Source organism: Aquarana catesbeiana, linkage group LG01, assembly GCF_042186555.1.
Source record: "Aquarana catesbeiana isolate 2022-GZ linkage group LG01, ASM4218655v1, whole genome shotgun sequence".
Lineage (NCBI taxonomy): Eukaryota > Metazoa > Chordata > Amphibia > Anura > Ranidae > Aquarana > Aquarana catesbeiana.
In genome coordinates this window covers 768,067,553-768,081,395 of record NC_133324.1, presented here as the reverse complement: position 1 = coordinate 768,081,395, position 13,843 = coordinate 768,067,553, and the positions used below count along the sequence as shown (strand labels likewise).

Below are 13,843 nucleotides of genomic sequence, written 5' to 3'. Positions count from 1 at the left end.
TGCTGCAGCAGTATCGCCACCTTTTCACTTCCCTAGAGGTTTGCTTGGTAGCGTTTTCATTATAGCGAGCAGTAAAAAAGGGACATTGACACTATGGCCTCATTTTATACTCCAGAAGCAGACAGACATAAACCTGTCAGCTATAGCAGGTCACATTCTTTCTGTTCACCACAATGGCCTCATTGACATAAACGTAGTCTTGTTGACTTTTATTACTCCCCTTATACACATTAATTAGGGGGCAAAACTGCACTTAATAAAAAACACCTTATAAGCTGTGTATTTGTGTTGACCTTTTGCACACCTCCAAACAGGGGAAAGTTACACTTTCTCACATTTAGTTTGACTAAAAAAAGTAGGTTGTCGGGTTTGGGTAAAATATTTGTTTTGTAACAGCTTAGTGCTTCACTTTACAAGTCTAAAGGTGCAGTGGTGTTTAAAACCGGAGATCATGTCTACGTGTTTTGGAACAAACTGCAAATCAGAATTGGATACATAAAAACGAAGATAATTTTTTAAAAATTATGCTCCTATAAATTGTGCATAGAGCTTATGTTCTTGATTTCACTGCAGCAATGGGTCTCCACTCTTATGACATTGAGGTGGTCCTGAAAGGTGGTCGTATTACAACTTATAAAAGATTGGGAGATGGTGAGCTAGTTAGGTGTGCTGCATGCTCTTGTGCTGACAAGTGGAGAGGGCAGAGTACGTACATGGTTTAACTGATTGATCTGCCAATACTCCTTCATTATCCAGTCAGGCTGGGGGCAGGGAAGAGGACTAAGTTTTACTGCCTAACTGCAGGAGAGAAAGGTCATGTCACCAGCTTGACTCTCCAGTCTGTTGGGGATGTGTAAATTTTAGGACGCTTCAGACTAACCCTTGATGAGATCATGTGGCTGATGGCAAAAACACCCATCTTCCTCAGTGGAAAAAGCCAGAAACAGACTGCAAAGTCTTGTCTGTCTGTCTGTCAAGAAACTTCTTTTGTTTCTTCATTCCTTCCACCCCCCCTCTCCCCAAGTTTGCGCCCCCATCCACCCACATGTCCTGGTGTTCAAAATCTGCCAGATCCTTAGATGAGCCTTCCTCTACATGAAGGACAGCAAAGGACATTTGTTAACGTTTGTGGGTGCTTGGACATCTTGCAGCTCAGATCTCCAACCTGTTTCATTGCACAGATTAACAGACCTCCTTAAAGTTCTCCTTGGTTTTCCTGTGACATAACAGTTTCAGGGATTTTATGCCAATCTGGTAAACGTTTCCAAGCCCAAAGAGGAAATTTGCCCAATTCTGGATCTCAAATCTCTGAATGTCTTTATTCGAGTCCAAAAAGTCTGTCATTGCCTCTTTCACCAAGGAGATTTTCTGGCTTCTGTTTACATTAAAGATGCTTACATGTCCCCATCTTTCAAGAGCATAAGGGATTCCTTCGCTTTACCATGGAGCCCCTGCACTACCAGTTTGCAGCTCTGGACTTCAGTTTCTCATCTGCATTTTTGGTATTCACCAAGGTGCTGGCCCTGTACTAGCCACATTCTCTTGGCATCCCTACTGCTGCAGGAGAAGTCAGCATGGGTTCATCTGGACAAAGTAAAATTGACTGTCAAAATGTTATAGCCATTTCATGGATCCTGAATCTGGCAGCAAGCAGAGACGTGATCAGAAACAGGCTAGGGTCGAGCAGGCAAAAAGATTAAGGCAAAGCAGCTAGTGAGGCACATGGGTAAACCAATCTCATTACCCAGGTGCTGGCTAGTGAGCTTTAATTCAGGCACTAACAGAACACAATGGGTGCCAAGCAGGGAGGACTGAACTGCAGGTGTTGCATGGCAACAGAATGCCTGGAGGAGTTCAAGGTTAAGCCATGTTGCCCTAATAACACTGGGTGGTGCAGCCTGTAATGTTAGCAGACGCACTAGGAAGTTAACTGAGCGGCATTTGATTCTGGAAAAGTTAAGTCTTTACAGCTTGGTCTGATGGTAGCCTCTTTTGAAGAAATGCCATTTGCCCATTTTCACTGCCAGCACTAGCCTGGTGGCTCAGGAATCCAGCTCTGGAGTCTTAAGTCTTTCCTCCTGATCAACATTCTGAAACTGTGGGTGATTTGGATCTCTACTGTGTTGCACAAATGTCAGTGTCACAGTGGTGGCATACAGCAGTTATAAGAAATGAACCAGAAGTTTCCCAAAATTTCACATTCCTGTTTTATCAGCCGTACATTCTAGGCATAGACAATTGGCAGACATACTTCCTCAGCTGTGGCAGTACCTGGACCCCGTAGAATGGGTTCCTACACCTAGAGGTGTTCCAGGACCTGTGCCACAGGAGGACATCCAGATTTACCAGGATAGGTAGTCTCCAGTTTCAGGGACCTTTAGCAGAAGCTGCAGATGCTCTTGTGGCTCTGTGGGGATTAGTTCCCACATATCAACTGTATGCCTTAAAGAAGAAGTCCAGCCTGAGCTCTTTTGGCTGGGCTTCTCCTAAGGGTCAAAGGAGTGCAAATCCTGTGAGAGACTGAAACGGCCAATCCCCGCCCCTCCACAGCTCAGGGCTCCAGTGAGTATGGAGGAGATCTTCCTAATTGAGGGTCAGCAGCTCTCCTCTCGGATCTGTGAGAACCGAGCCATCGGCGGTGTTCGATGGCTCGGCTTTCAGTGTATAGGTGCAGTGGGACAGATGCAGCATCTGTCCCATGCTGCATCCACCTAGGTAAGTATAAAGGGGGGGGGCATAGTTTAATTCCCCTGATATGTCTCCTTCATCAGCTTCACAAGATCAAACTGGAGGGCATTCTGTTCATCCTCATTTCTCCAGACTGGTCCAGATGGATGTAGTACAACAACTTGGTAACATGAGCCTTACCAGATCATCTTCTGTCCCATCTAATGATTTGCCATCCTGCTTCATGATGGCTGGCTTTAATGGCATAGCTATTGAAATCAAGGTTCTGAGAGAAAGGCATCTCTAAACCTATGCAGGGTGTGTCATTAGACATGAACATGCTTCACTGTGTGTGAGTTTCGGGGCTTCCACCCCAAGAGTTTCTCTGTGAGACAAATTCTCTCCTTCCTACAGCGGGATTTAGACCAGGGTCCGGCTCTTTGCTCAGGTATCTGTCCAACCTTTTCTGTTTCACTCTTTACAGGGGGTCTCTCGTGTAGCTTCTCTATCTGTTCCCCTGTAAATCTGATTGTTTTTTTCTTTTCAAAAGCCATTGTTTGAACCCATTAGAAACATCCCTCACTCTAAGGTAGTGCTTCTTGTAACCATCACCACAGTGAATGTCTGAACCGGAGACATTATCCTACAAGGAGCCCTTTTTGGTTTTGCATAGGGAAAAGGTGGTGCTGCAGGCCAGAACTTCTTGCCTAAGGAAGCTTCTACCTTTCACCTCAACCAGGACATTGTTTTTCCTCTGTCTGGCTCAAGTTTACATAAAGGAAATTTTCCTCAATTGCCTGGATGTTTGGGCTGTGAGAGTTTATCTTTCAGCCACTGCTACTTCACAGGCTGAAGCATTTCCTTTTTGTAATTACGAATGAACCCTGCTTACCAGCTTTAGGTGGCTAAGACAGACCATCATTCAACATTTTTAGTCTCAAGGATCAGGTTCCACATTTTCCTGTGCATACTCTACTTAATTTGTGATCGGGCATCTGTCTTTCAGATTTGTAAGGCTGCCACATGGTCTTCTGTTGACATGTTCTATAAGGTCTACCCAGCTGATGTTGCGGCATATCATCTTTGGATGTAAGGGCCTTCAGGCAGCTCTTTGAGCTGCAGGCAATCCTCTGTTTTCTTGGGTCTGTTAGCGATTGTTTGCTGTCATGCCCACACCTCAGTTGGACTGTGGATGTCTCGGAGCTTTAAAATGTCAGTGTCCCTGAATGGATAAGAAAAAATATCTAATTTTGTATTCACTGTGCCATTTCTTAGAATCTATTAAGGGATTTAGATTTCACACCACTGTGTTAGTGATTATGCTCTCTGCTTTCTACAGAAATGGGACATGCTTGTAGTGGAAGTGGTTTTCGTGAACTGACCTACAGGTTTTTTTTTTTTTTTTGTTTTATTACTCTCCTGTGGACAGCAGTATAACACAAAGGTTTAGGACTTCCCATGGACATCGAATACAAAAATTCTCTCATTCTGTAAAACACTGATGTCTGTACTATACACACACATTAAAGTGGAAGTAAACCCTCCTATCTTTTTCAGCCGAGGAAGCTGCCATCTTGGCCTATGTTTAATCTTCAACTGCTATGGTGCTGCACATGTTATCAGCTATGACACCAGCCATTGGCTGGTTTGACGGTTTGGTTGAGAGTACAACCAATGTGACAGTTAGCATTTCCGGCATGCTGGAAATGTTACTGTTTTTTGAAACTATTAAATCGATGGGTTTACCTCTGCTTTAAATACATAATTACTAATGCAGTTGGAACTGCAGGAGAAAAGGCCCCTTCTGTGCATTATTAAAGAGAAAAGGGTTTTCTATTTAAATTGCAGGTCCCCTTTTAAGTGGATGCTTGGCAATTGATGGTGCAGTACACAGTGCCATCTTAAATTTATTTTGGGGCTGCAAATATTTCTAAACTTGTCTGTCTACCTTTCCAGTGCAGAGCACAAAGATGAGGAAAGGGGCATCTTTCAAGATGTGTACTTCTTGAACTTAAATTGTTTCCCTGATCTACCTTTTTGTGCGTGCAGAATGATGGGCTAGTCATGCTGATGAAAATGTATGACCCAGCTAGCTATTTCTAATTCTATCCAAATAATAGCCCTTGCCACCAAGACCTTTTTCATTTTATGTGTGATAAATATAACTTGGTAAGGAAGGCATACATAAAATTTGATGCCTGCTCATTGCTGTCATGAGGACCACATATCAAACTTGGTTTGAAAAAAAATATTGACTAGATTGTTTTATTTTTGCAGTACAAGTTATATGGAGAATTTTGATCATTAGTTAACATTTCTGCTACTGACATGGTAGCCTTTTGCATCTTACAGTCTTGGTATTGCTTATTTGGTAATATCAGCACTATATTAATGCAAATTTTCTATATGATTTTAATCCCAGACAAATTACAGGTGGCTGTTTTGGTGTGTGTTCTCTTTTTTTTTTTTTTTTTTAATTTAATTTTATTTTTTTTTTATTGTAGTGAAATATGGGTCTGGAATGTCACCTATTACAAGTATGTAGAGTGGGATGAGCCTGCTAAGGGTGTCGGGGCGATGCATAGATTTGTAAATGTCACCAGCCAAGACAATTTGAAAAACATTTTATCACCTGCAGCCAGCAGTTTTCTGTTCTTGGTGAAAGGTTAATTGTAGGCATCACACAGTGTTGGGATCAGCTCCTGTGTGGTCCCCCAGGTGCAGACCCTATTTATTTGACATGTGGAGATGAGGAAAAAATACTTTTCTCATGCTTGCACATACAACTAAAATTTACACATGAAGTCAAACGGCATTTTCACATCCACTTTTTTTTTTTTTTTTTTTTTTTTTAATATGCCATAGATGTCAGACTTGAGCTCCTACATGGCGAAGCACTGTTTGGAAAGGTGATGGACACATGGACGGATATTTACTAGCATAAGAATAAATGCTCTCACAGCCAAGTGCAACCATACAATTCATTGAATACCAGTGCTGTAATTGAACTTTCCTGCAGAATTTTCCTTATTTCATTGTATTATAGAGCATAGTGAAAACACAGATGTGAGAGCAGATAATGCCAGCTAGCTGTGTCTCATTTAAACATTTTCCATACCTGCTCATAAAGCTTTATCCTGCCTGAGCCCAATTTTATTTGGTAAATCAGCACTTTTATGCAGCAAATCAGAACTGGAATTGATCCCCAAGGTGTCTGAACGAAGAAATTACTTTTACATCCAAAATCTTTCCTTGGGGGGAATCGCAATACATCTATAGTGCTTAAATATCCATTTATAATGCGGTTTTATGCTTCGTAGGTGGGTATTTAGAGTGGCTTTAGAACATAATCACGCCATAAGTTTATATCCCACATTCTTGTCTAATGCTTGCAATTCATAAGTCAGGACAACTTTTTAAAAGCCTGGATTAGTTTCTGGTCCACTGGGATGGCTTGACCCATGGAAAACATCTAATCTCTCAGTCTCTTTAAAATAAACTGATTGTTTCTAGAAAGTGTTTGCTAATGTTAATGTACTAGCCATGTATTGCATTTGGAGCTCATACTCAATACTTAAAGACAATATTTTTTTCACATGTAAACTGACACTCTTCATCTGATACCTCCCTTTTCACTATGTGTTAATAACCGTCTGGCAGTAAACAGTCACATAAAATACTTTGGGACACCATCAATAGGAGCAAAACTCCTATGACATGTTGGAATTTTTTTGGTAACATCCTTTTCTTCCTTGATCTCGGAAATAAGCATGTTGCCCAAGTCAACCATATATACAAAAAAGCTATATGTTATCTCACGATAAAACCATTTTTCAGATGTTGGAACAATAACTAATGTCAAACCTGCATAATTCTGTGTAAGTGCAAATTGAAGATAGTAATAATCTTGCGTGTACAATATAATTATTGGGTCTAAATCACACTCTACTCTCAGCACTTAGAGTATACCAAAAACAAACCATCGCAAATGTCCAAACTCCATTTGAAATACTTGTATCTTCACTATATACTCCAACTCAGTCAAAACAATGGTAAAAGTGAACTCTCGCCAAATAATTAGAACTTCCACAGTATTAGCCACCAGATGTCACTCTCCCTCTTCACCCTCCTCATCAGAAAATCCATACCGGTATGAGAGAAAAGTGTGCTTATAAAACAATGAAAACAACCATAGTGTAATATTCTCAAACACTGCAAAGATAAAAAAAAAAGTGTAGAATTGTGCTCGCATATAGTCAAAAAGTGTGCAACCAATCCACTTGAACATCACTAGTACATATATAACGTCATCGTCAAAATCCACTGTTTTGCCCCCTCTCACAAGAATGGATGCTCACCAAATGTAATGACCTGTATATGGCTAGGGTCTAGGCAAACATTCAATAATCTTTTTTTTTTTTCCTCCTTGGACCCGTCTTCCAGTCACCAGGTTGGTATTGAAATACCTCCCAGGGAAGTTTATAAACGAAGCAGCCTCATAGTGTAATAACCAGTAAACCACTTTATTTAAATAAAATTTCACTTACATAAGCAGAAAGGTACCATTTTAAAATCTAGGCAAAAAGAACATGGCGGACCCACTACTCCGCCTAGTTTTGGCATCTGATGTCACTTCCTTGATATATTTCATGGTCAAGACTTTCTCCTCTTGAACTTCCTTCATCGTGAAGGAACCTCCACTGGGCTTCACTGTTGCCTGCAGACACTCAATTATTGTACCGCTTCCCAGTTCTTTAGCAAATTGCCTCCTGCTACAGCCAAATATTTCAAATTTTGGCGCATCTGTCCAAAGCACCTGCTGGTATTTTTCTGCACCCAGTTCATATGTTTCGTGCATAGTCACTTAGCCTTGTTTCCACATGGGAGCTATGGCTTTTTGGCTGCAATTCTTCCATTAACCACTTCCGGACCAGCCGCCGCAATTTTACTGCGGTAGGTTGGCTCAGCTGGGCAAATTGACGTTACCTTTCGTCACTTTTCCTTTTGGCCGCTAGGGACACGCAGTGTGTGCCCAGAGCCAATGCGAGTGCCCAGCGGGCGCGATGACCACCGGGCACCCGTGATCGCTCGTGACAGAGTGAGAACCGGGATCTGTGTGTGTAAACACACAAATCCCGGTTCTTTCAGGGGAGTAGAGACAGATCGTGTGTTCATACTAAGTATGAACACGGATCTCTCCTCCTGGACATTCCCATCCCCCCTACAGTTAGAACACAGTGAGGGAACACAGATGACCCCTTGATCACCCCCTAGTGTTAACTACTTCCCTACCAGTGACATTTATACAGTAATCAGTGCATTTTTATAGCACTGATCGCTGTATAATTGTCAATGGTCCCAAAAAAGTGTCAAAAATTTGTCTGCCGCAATATCGCAGTCCTGATAAAAATCGCAGCTCGCCGACATTACTAGTGGTAAAAATAATAATAATAAAAATGCCATAAATCTATCCCCTATTTTGTAGATGCTAGAACTTTTGTGCAAACCAATCAATATACGCTTATTGCCATTTTTTTTTATTTGTTTTTTTGTTTTTACCAAAAATATGTAGAAGAATACATATCCGCCTAAACTGAGGAAAAAATTTGTTTTTTTGAAAAAAAATGTGGGATATTTTATTATAGCAAAATCTAAAAGATATTGTGTTTTTTTTTTTTTTTTTTTTTTTTTTTTTTTTTTTCAAATGTTTCACTGTTCTTTTGTTTATACTGCAAAAAATAAAAACTGCAGAGGTGATCAAATACCACCAAAAGAAAACTCTATTTGTGGGAAAAAAAAGGACGTCAATTTTGTTTGGGTACAGCGTCGCACGACCGCGTAATTGTCAGTTAAAGCCGACGCAGTGCCGCATCGCAAAAAATGGCCTGGTCATTGAGCAGCCAAATCTTCCGGGGCTGAAGTGGTAAAAGATCATTTCTGTCCAGACTTCTCTAGACAGTAGATGGGTGTACCAGGGTCCCACTGGTTTCCACCTGTTCTGTGCTGATGGCACTGCTAGACAACTTCCTATGTCGATGGGAAATAAACATGATGTGTCTTTCCTCTGCTGCTTTGAGTTTCCTTGGCCGGCCACTGCTTATAAGGTCCTCAGTGCTCCCCATTTCTTTGTGCTTCTTCACAAGAGTTTGAACAGCACATCTTGAAATCCCAGTCTGCTTTAAAATTTTTGCCAGGGAGAGACCTTGCTGATGCAGTAAAACTATCCTATGTCTTGTTGTGCTCAGTCTTGCTATGGTGTATGACCTGTGACCTAAACTATCTTCCCCAACCTGACTTTTGGTAGGAGAGTTTGGCTGTTCCTCACCCAGATTAAGGCCTCCTACACAACTGTTTCAGTTAATGCCTGTGTTTCAACCTAAATATGAAATTCATCATTAGCACCCGCGTGGTATAATTAATCATACACTTGAATCTTATCTTGCAAAATCCCTGACTTTGTGCAAGTGTATAAATTGATGCTGGTTTGAAGCCAAAGGGTGGTCACACCAAATATTGACTTGATTAAGATTTTTATTCTGTTCACTCACTTTGCATTTTGTAAATTGAAAAAATAAACAATTTTTTATTTGCCCGGAGTTGGGCTTAAAGTATGTATGCCTCCTGTAGCAAGTTCATTTTCCTGTACTCAGTAATAATAAAATATTCAGTATATACCCAAAGTTTATAAAATAAGCACTGTGAAAGTTTTTCACTCCTGTGGATCACTATAGCAGGCCTATTGCCCATGTTTCCTACTCCTAGGGACACTTTTTATACCCACTCTGTGCATCCTCTTTAGAGTATTGCATCTGGTTGGTTGTGTGCACTAGTAACCTAACGTGTATGTAAAATCTAACACTAGATTTATGTTATTTGCTTCCTTTTGGTCTGGTAAATATACCATTTGAAAGTGTATTTATTTTATCTGATCGATAAGTGCAAATAAATACAGTAGCTTTTCATCCAGTCAAATCTTCTGATATAAGTTCCTGTACTCTCTGCCTCTGGACTGTATTAATCAGTACCTCTAAATGCCCCTCTGTTAGCCTTTGTGTCCTTGCACACATAGGCGTTTACAGGCATTTAGAGGCAGAAAAAAAAAACATAACCTGCGCGCTAAGGAGACGAAACACTTTTCCAACCTTTCCACAGAAACGCCCAACGCGCCTAAATGTATGTAAACTAATTTAAGTGCTATGAGCTTTTAACGCTTGAGCGTTCATTTATTCCAGTGGCCAGAATAAATTATTATTTTGGCCAATATGAGGGAATGCCCAGACGCTTGACAGACCTAAACGCATTTGCAAACCGTGGCTTTAGGCACATCTTTAATGCTAAAAAAAACTAAAAAAAATATTTTCTAGCTAATTCACCAAAAAAAAAAAAAAAAAAAGCCTTTCGCTGCAAGTGCTGATCAGATTCTAGTTTGCCAGCATATTTCTTTGACAGAAGGTGACCGGCTTCTGTCTTGCAGACAGTGGTACAGCAGGAACCAGCTGATTTTCAGGCGGTGTTACCCAGCTTTAGACTTTTCAGTCCTCTATCCATCCAATTCTCCGCTTCTGCATGAGAGTCTTGGGGCTTATGTTCATACTCTTGGTACTGCTTTGCTACAAAACTGAGGCATGGTGGTGGTAGGAGCTGTTGTACTCTCGACTGCTCTACAGCTTTTTCATAGATGCCAACATTTCCCAAAAAAAATTTAGGAACACTTTTTTTTTTTTCAGAAAGCCAATGTAGGTGGAATATTATGTTAATTTGGTCATGGCTTAAAGGTGTGGTTAAATAGTCTGTTTACACCCGCCTGTCCATAGGGATGCACGGACCTTGCCATCAGGTCCACCTGAAAAACTGACAGGCAGATCCGATGGGACCTGCCATGTGAAAGGGGCCTTAGTGATGGTGTCTGCAAGGAGTGACTGTGAGAAACTGGGTTTAAAACTGCACTGCCCAATTTCTCAGTCAGGACAGTGCTACATGAAAACAGGAGATACATATTTGTCAGCTACAGCATTTTTTTTACTTGTATCTAAACGTCTATAAGATAGAAGTAAAGGTGTTGTTAGTGGACATGTAGCACTCTCCTGACAGTGAGAAATTGGCCAGTGCAGTTTTAAACCCAATTTCTCAGTCCAGTGACTGTTGGATAAAAAAAAAAAAAACCTTTACCATTACCTTCTGTACCTTCAGAGCCCTCTTTTACCATCAGTACGGCCTCATCAGAGCAGCCTCATAAAGTACTCAAGAAGTAGAATCCTGATTCCTGTTCCTGATTGGGTCCCTGCTGCAGCCGCTGACACTGACAGAGTGGCTCATCACCCTCGGCTGGCCATGCCCCCTCAGTACTGACCAATCCACAGCACTTCCTGGAGTTGAGGAAGTAGGGGAGGGATGACCGTGTGGCCTGGGACAGAGGCCAACTTTCGGGATTCTGCCCGGAATAATAACAAAGCGGGACATTGGTCGGATTTTTGGGACTGTCCCAAGAAATTTAGCACTGTTGACAGCTATACTTTTTTTGGCAGTAAAAACCAATGGTTTAAGACTTCCTGTGTCCCTCATTGGACTCCAAGAAAAGGATTTTACAGTGTGTGCTATATAAAAAGTCCTATTTTTTTACCTAGCTGCCTTTGATAATATATTTAATATCTGCTTGGCTATAACAAATTATATCTTGGATTGGTGATTATAATTTAATTTCTTTGTTTTCTTGATTTGCAGTTGGCAGCTCGTGGATTCAAGAATCCTAATGTGCCTTCTAATGCAGGTGGAGCAGCTCCTGGCTCTCCCATCCATGCAGCCCATGGAGATGTTGGAGGTTCCCCAGTCAGAGGCCAGTCTCCTCATATAAAACCTAGTGCACCAGCAATCTCTATGACCTCTGCTCTGAAGAATGTGGGAGCTGTAAGTTTTTAGCAGTTTAATTTGTATACAGGTCCTTTTACATTAAAAACAGCCTTATTTAAATGTCTTATTCTTAAGCCCTAGTTTTTAAAGGGACCTTAATGATCTGCTAGAATTTTCAAAATAAAGCATACCTGTAAATGAAGACTGTGAATACTCCACTTTTCCTGCTGTACTTTCCCTTACTTGTACTCTGAGATCTTCATGCCACCTCCATGTTAATAATCTCTCATGCACTGATGTGAAGATCAACAGGAGGAACCAAGTGTTGGTTTCCCTGAAGACTTACAATGAAGATTGATCAGGTTCTGTAGCAAGGACAGCAGAAAAGGTGAATATTCACAGTCATTTACTTGCATGCCCTAATTTAAGTGCTAGTTATTTAAGCTGAACTCCTGGATAAGCAAATGTCATCTAAATACAAGACCCATGTGTATGCTTACTTGAATCCTTTTGTTAATTGTGATGTTTTTCCAAATCTGTGCATTTAATCCATGTGAAACTTTGCCTCTTTGCAGGAGCTTCCTGTAAGACTAGAAGCTGCTGTTCTCTTTCCTGGGGCAGAGTGATTGGTCTTTTACTCACCTCCCTCCTGTAGTATCAGCATGCAACCTGTAGTGGGTGGGATTCCTAGGGTTCTCCCACAGCTCTGCTCCCTGCACAGGCAGTGTACAGCACAGTGATGACATCATAGCTACTTTATTTTAAGGTAGTAACTAAATTTGCCAAGGCATTTGGTGCACATAAGGTGGACTTCTATTCTTTTGTGGTTATTGAGGAATATAGTTATTTTTTTTAATGCCTGGAGTTTAACTTTAAAGTGGTAGAAAACGTATTTTTTTTTACTTGTACCCACAGGAAAGCCTATAATAAGGCTTACCTGTAGGTACAGTAAATATCTCACAAACTTGCACTGTTTTTAGGAGATATTCACACTGCATGCAGCTGGTGATGTCACCGTCGTATGCGCTTTGAAGGTCCGGCATACAGTCCCAGACCTTCAGAGCTCGTGCCGTAAATAAGGGCTCCCGCGCGCCAGAGTGGCACCAGCCACTCATGTTTCTGGAACCCACGAATCTGAATGAAGACCGGGTGAAGATGGAAACCCTGTCAGCAGTGACATCTTGCCGCTGGAGGGCTACGTTTTAACGTAACTCTTGCATAATGTGCTAGTATGCAATGCATACTAGCACATTATGCATTTGTTTTACAGGGGAAAGAGTTTGGGTTTTTTTTTTTTTCTTCCAGCAGTTTAAGTGCAATAACCCATAGGAAACTAATGAAGTCAGAGTGCCACAAGATAAATTATAATACAGTAAAACCTTGGTTTGAGAGCGTTTTGCAAGACTAGCTACATTTTTTTAATACATTTTTACTTGATATACAAGCGATGTCTTGATATACAAGTAGCGTCATATCACAACTGAGTATAAAAGAGAAGAGAGACGCCTCTAAGTGTAGCAATATGGTTACATTTAATGAAGGTACAACATTTAGAAACTCACATGGTTGATGATTAAAACAGGCACATCTAAGTATGCAGGCATCCGGGGTAAAGATGTCCACATAGACCATCCTCCTCACCGCCATTGATGTCGTCCCTTTCATGCTGCGCTCCACAAGCGGTTCAAGCCTCGCTCTCAGATCGCTCTACTGCAGGGTAGACTTCTTGGTCACGATTGCAGACAGCTTTACCCCAGATGCTTGCATACTTATATGTGCCTCTTACAATCATCAACCATTTTAGTTGCTAAATGTTGTACCTTCATTATATGTAATCATATTGCTACAATTGGAGGCACCTCGCTTCTCTTTTATAGACTCTAGCTCCTGCTGGATTTTGCTTCTAGTCCCCTTGTGGAGGCTGCCATTTGTGGATGGACATTTTATGATTGCACAACCTATCACATTGCTATAATGTTTTTATATGAACTATAAACTGAAGGACTTATGAATAAATGGTTGTAGAATGAATCATTTTGAATTTCCTTTATTTCTTATGGGGAAATTTGATATACAAGTGCTTTGGATTATAAGCATGCTTCCGGAACTAATTATGCTCTCAACCCAAGGTTTTATTTTATTTTTTTTTCTTGGCTGTTGCATTTACAAATTAGTACTAAAGAATAGAAAAACTTTTTATTGAATGAGGTCAGTGGTTATATGGCAGAAAGCTAACATTCTCTTTCAGACGAGTTCTCCACTAAAAATTGCCATGGCTACCTGTGCCAATACAGACGTAGAGCTGAGATGAATAAAGCGTTTTCATAAA

At 40.9% G+C, this 13,843-nt stretch overlaps 1 protein-coding gene across 3 annotated transcripts in view; it reads left to right on the top strand.

The window, feature by feature from the left end:
• Window positions 1-13,843, top strand: part of NEK1 (NIMA related kinase 1) — a 205,843-nt gene that overhangs the window by 132,663 nt on the left and 59,337 nt on the right. For all 3 annotated transcript variants that reach the window (XM_073606279.1, XM_073606287.1, XM_073606272.1), the window contains one exon: window positions 11,389-11,571. In XM_073606279.1, coding sequence (XP_073462380.1) covers window positions 11,389-11,571 — 183 coding nt within the window. The remainder of the gene's footprint in view (window positions 1-11,388; window positions 11,572-13,843) is intronic.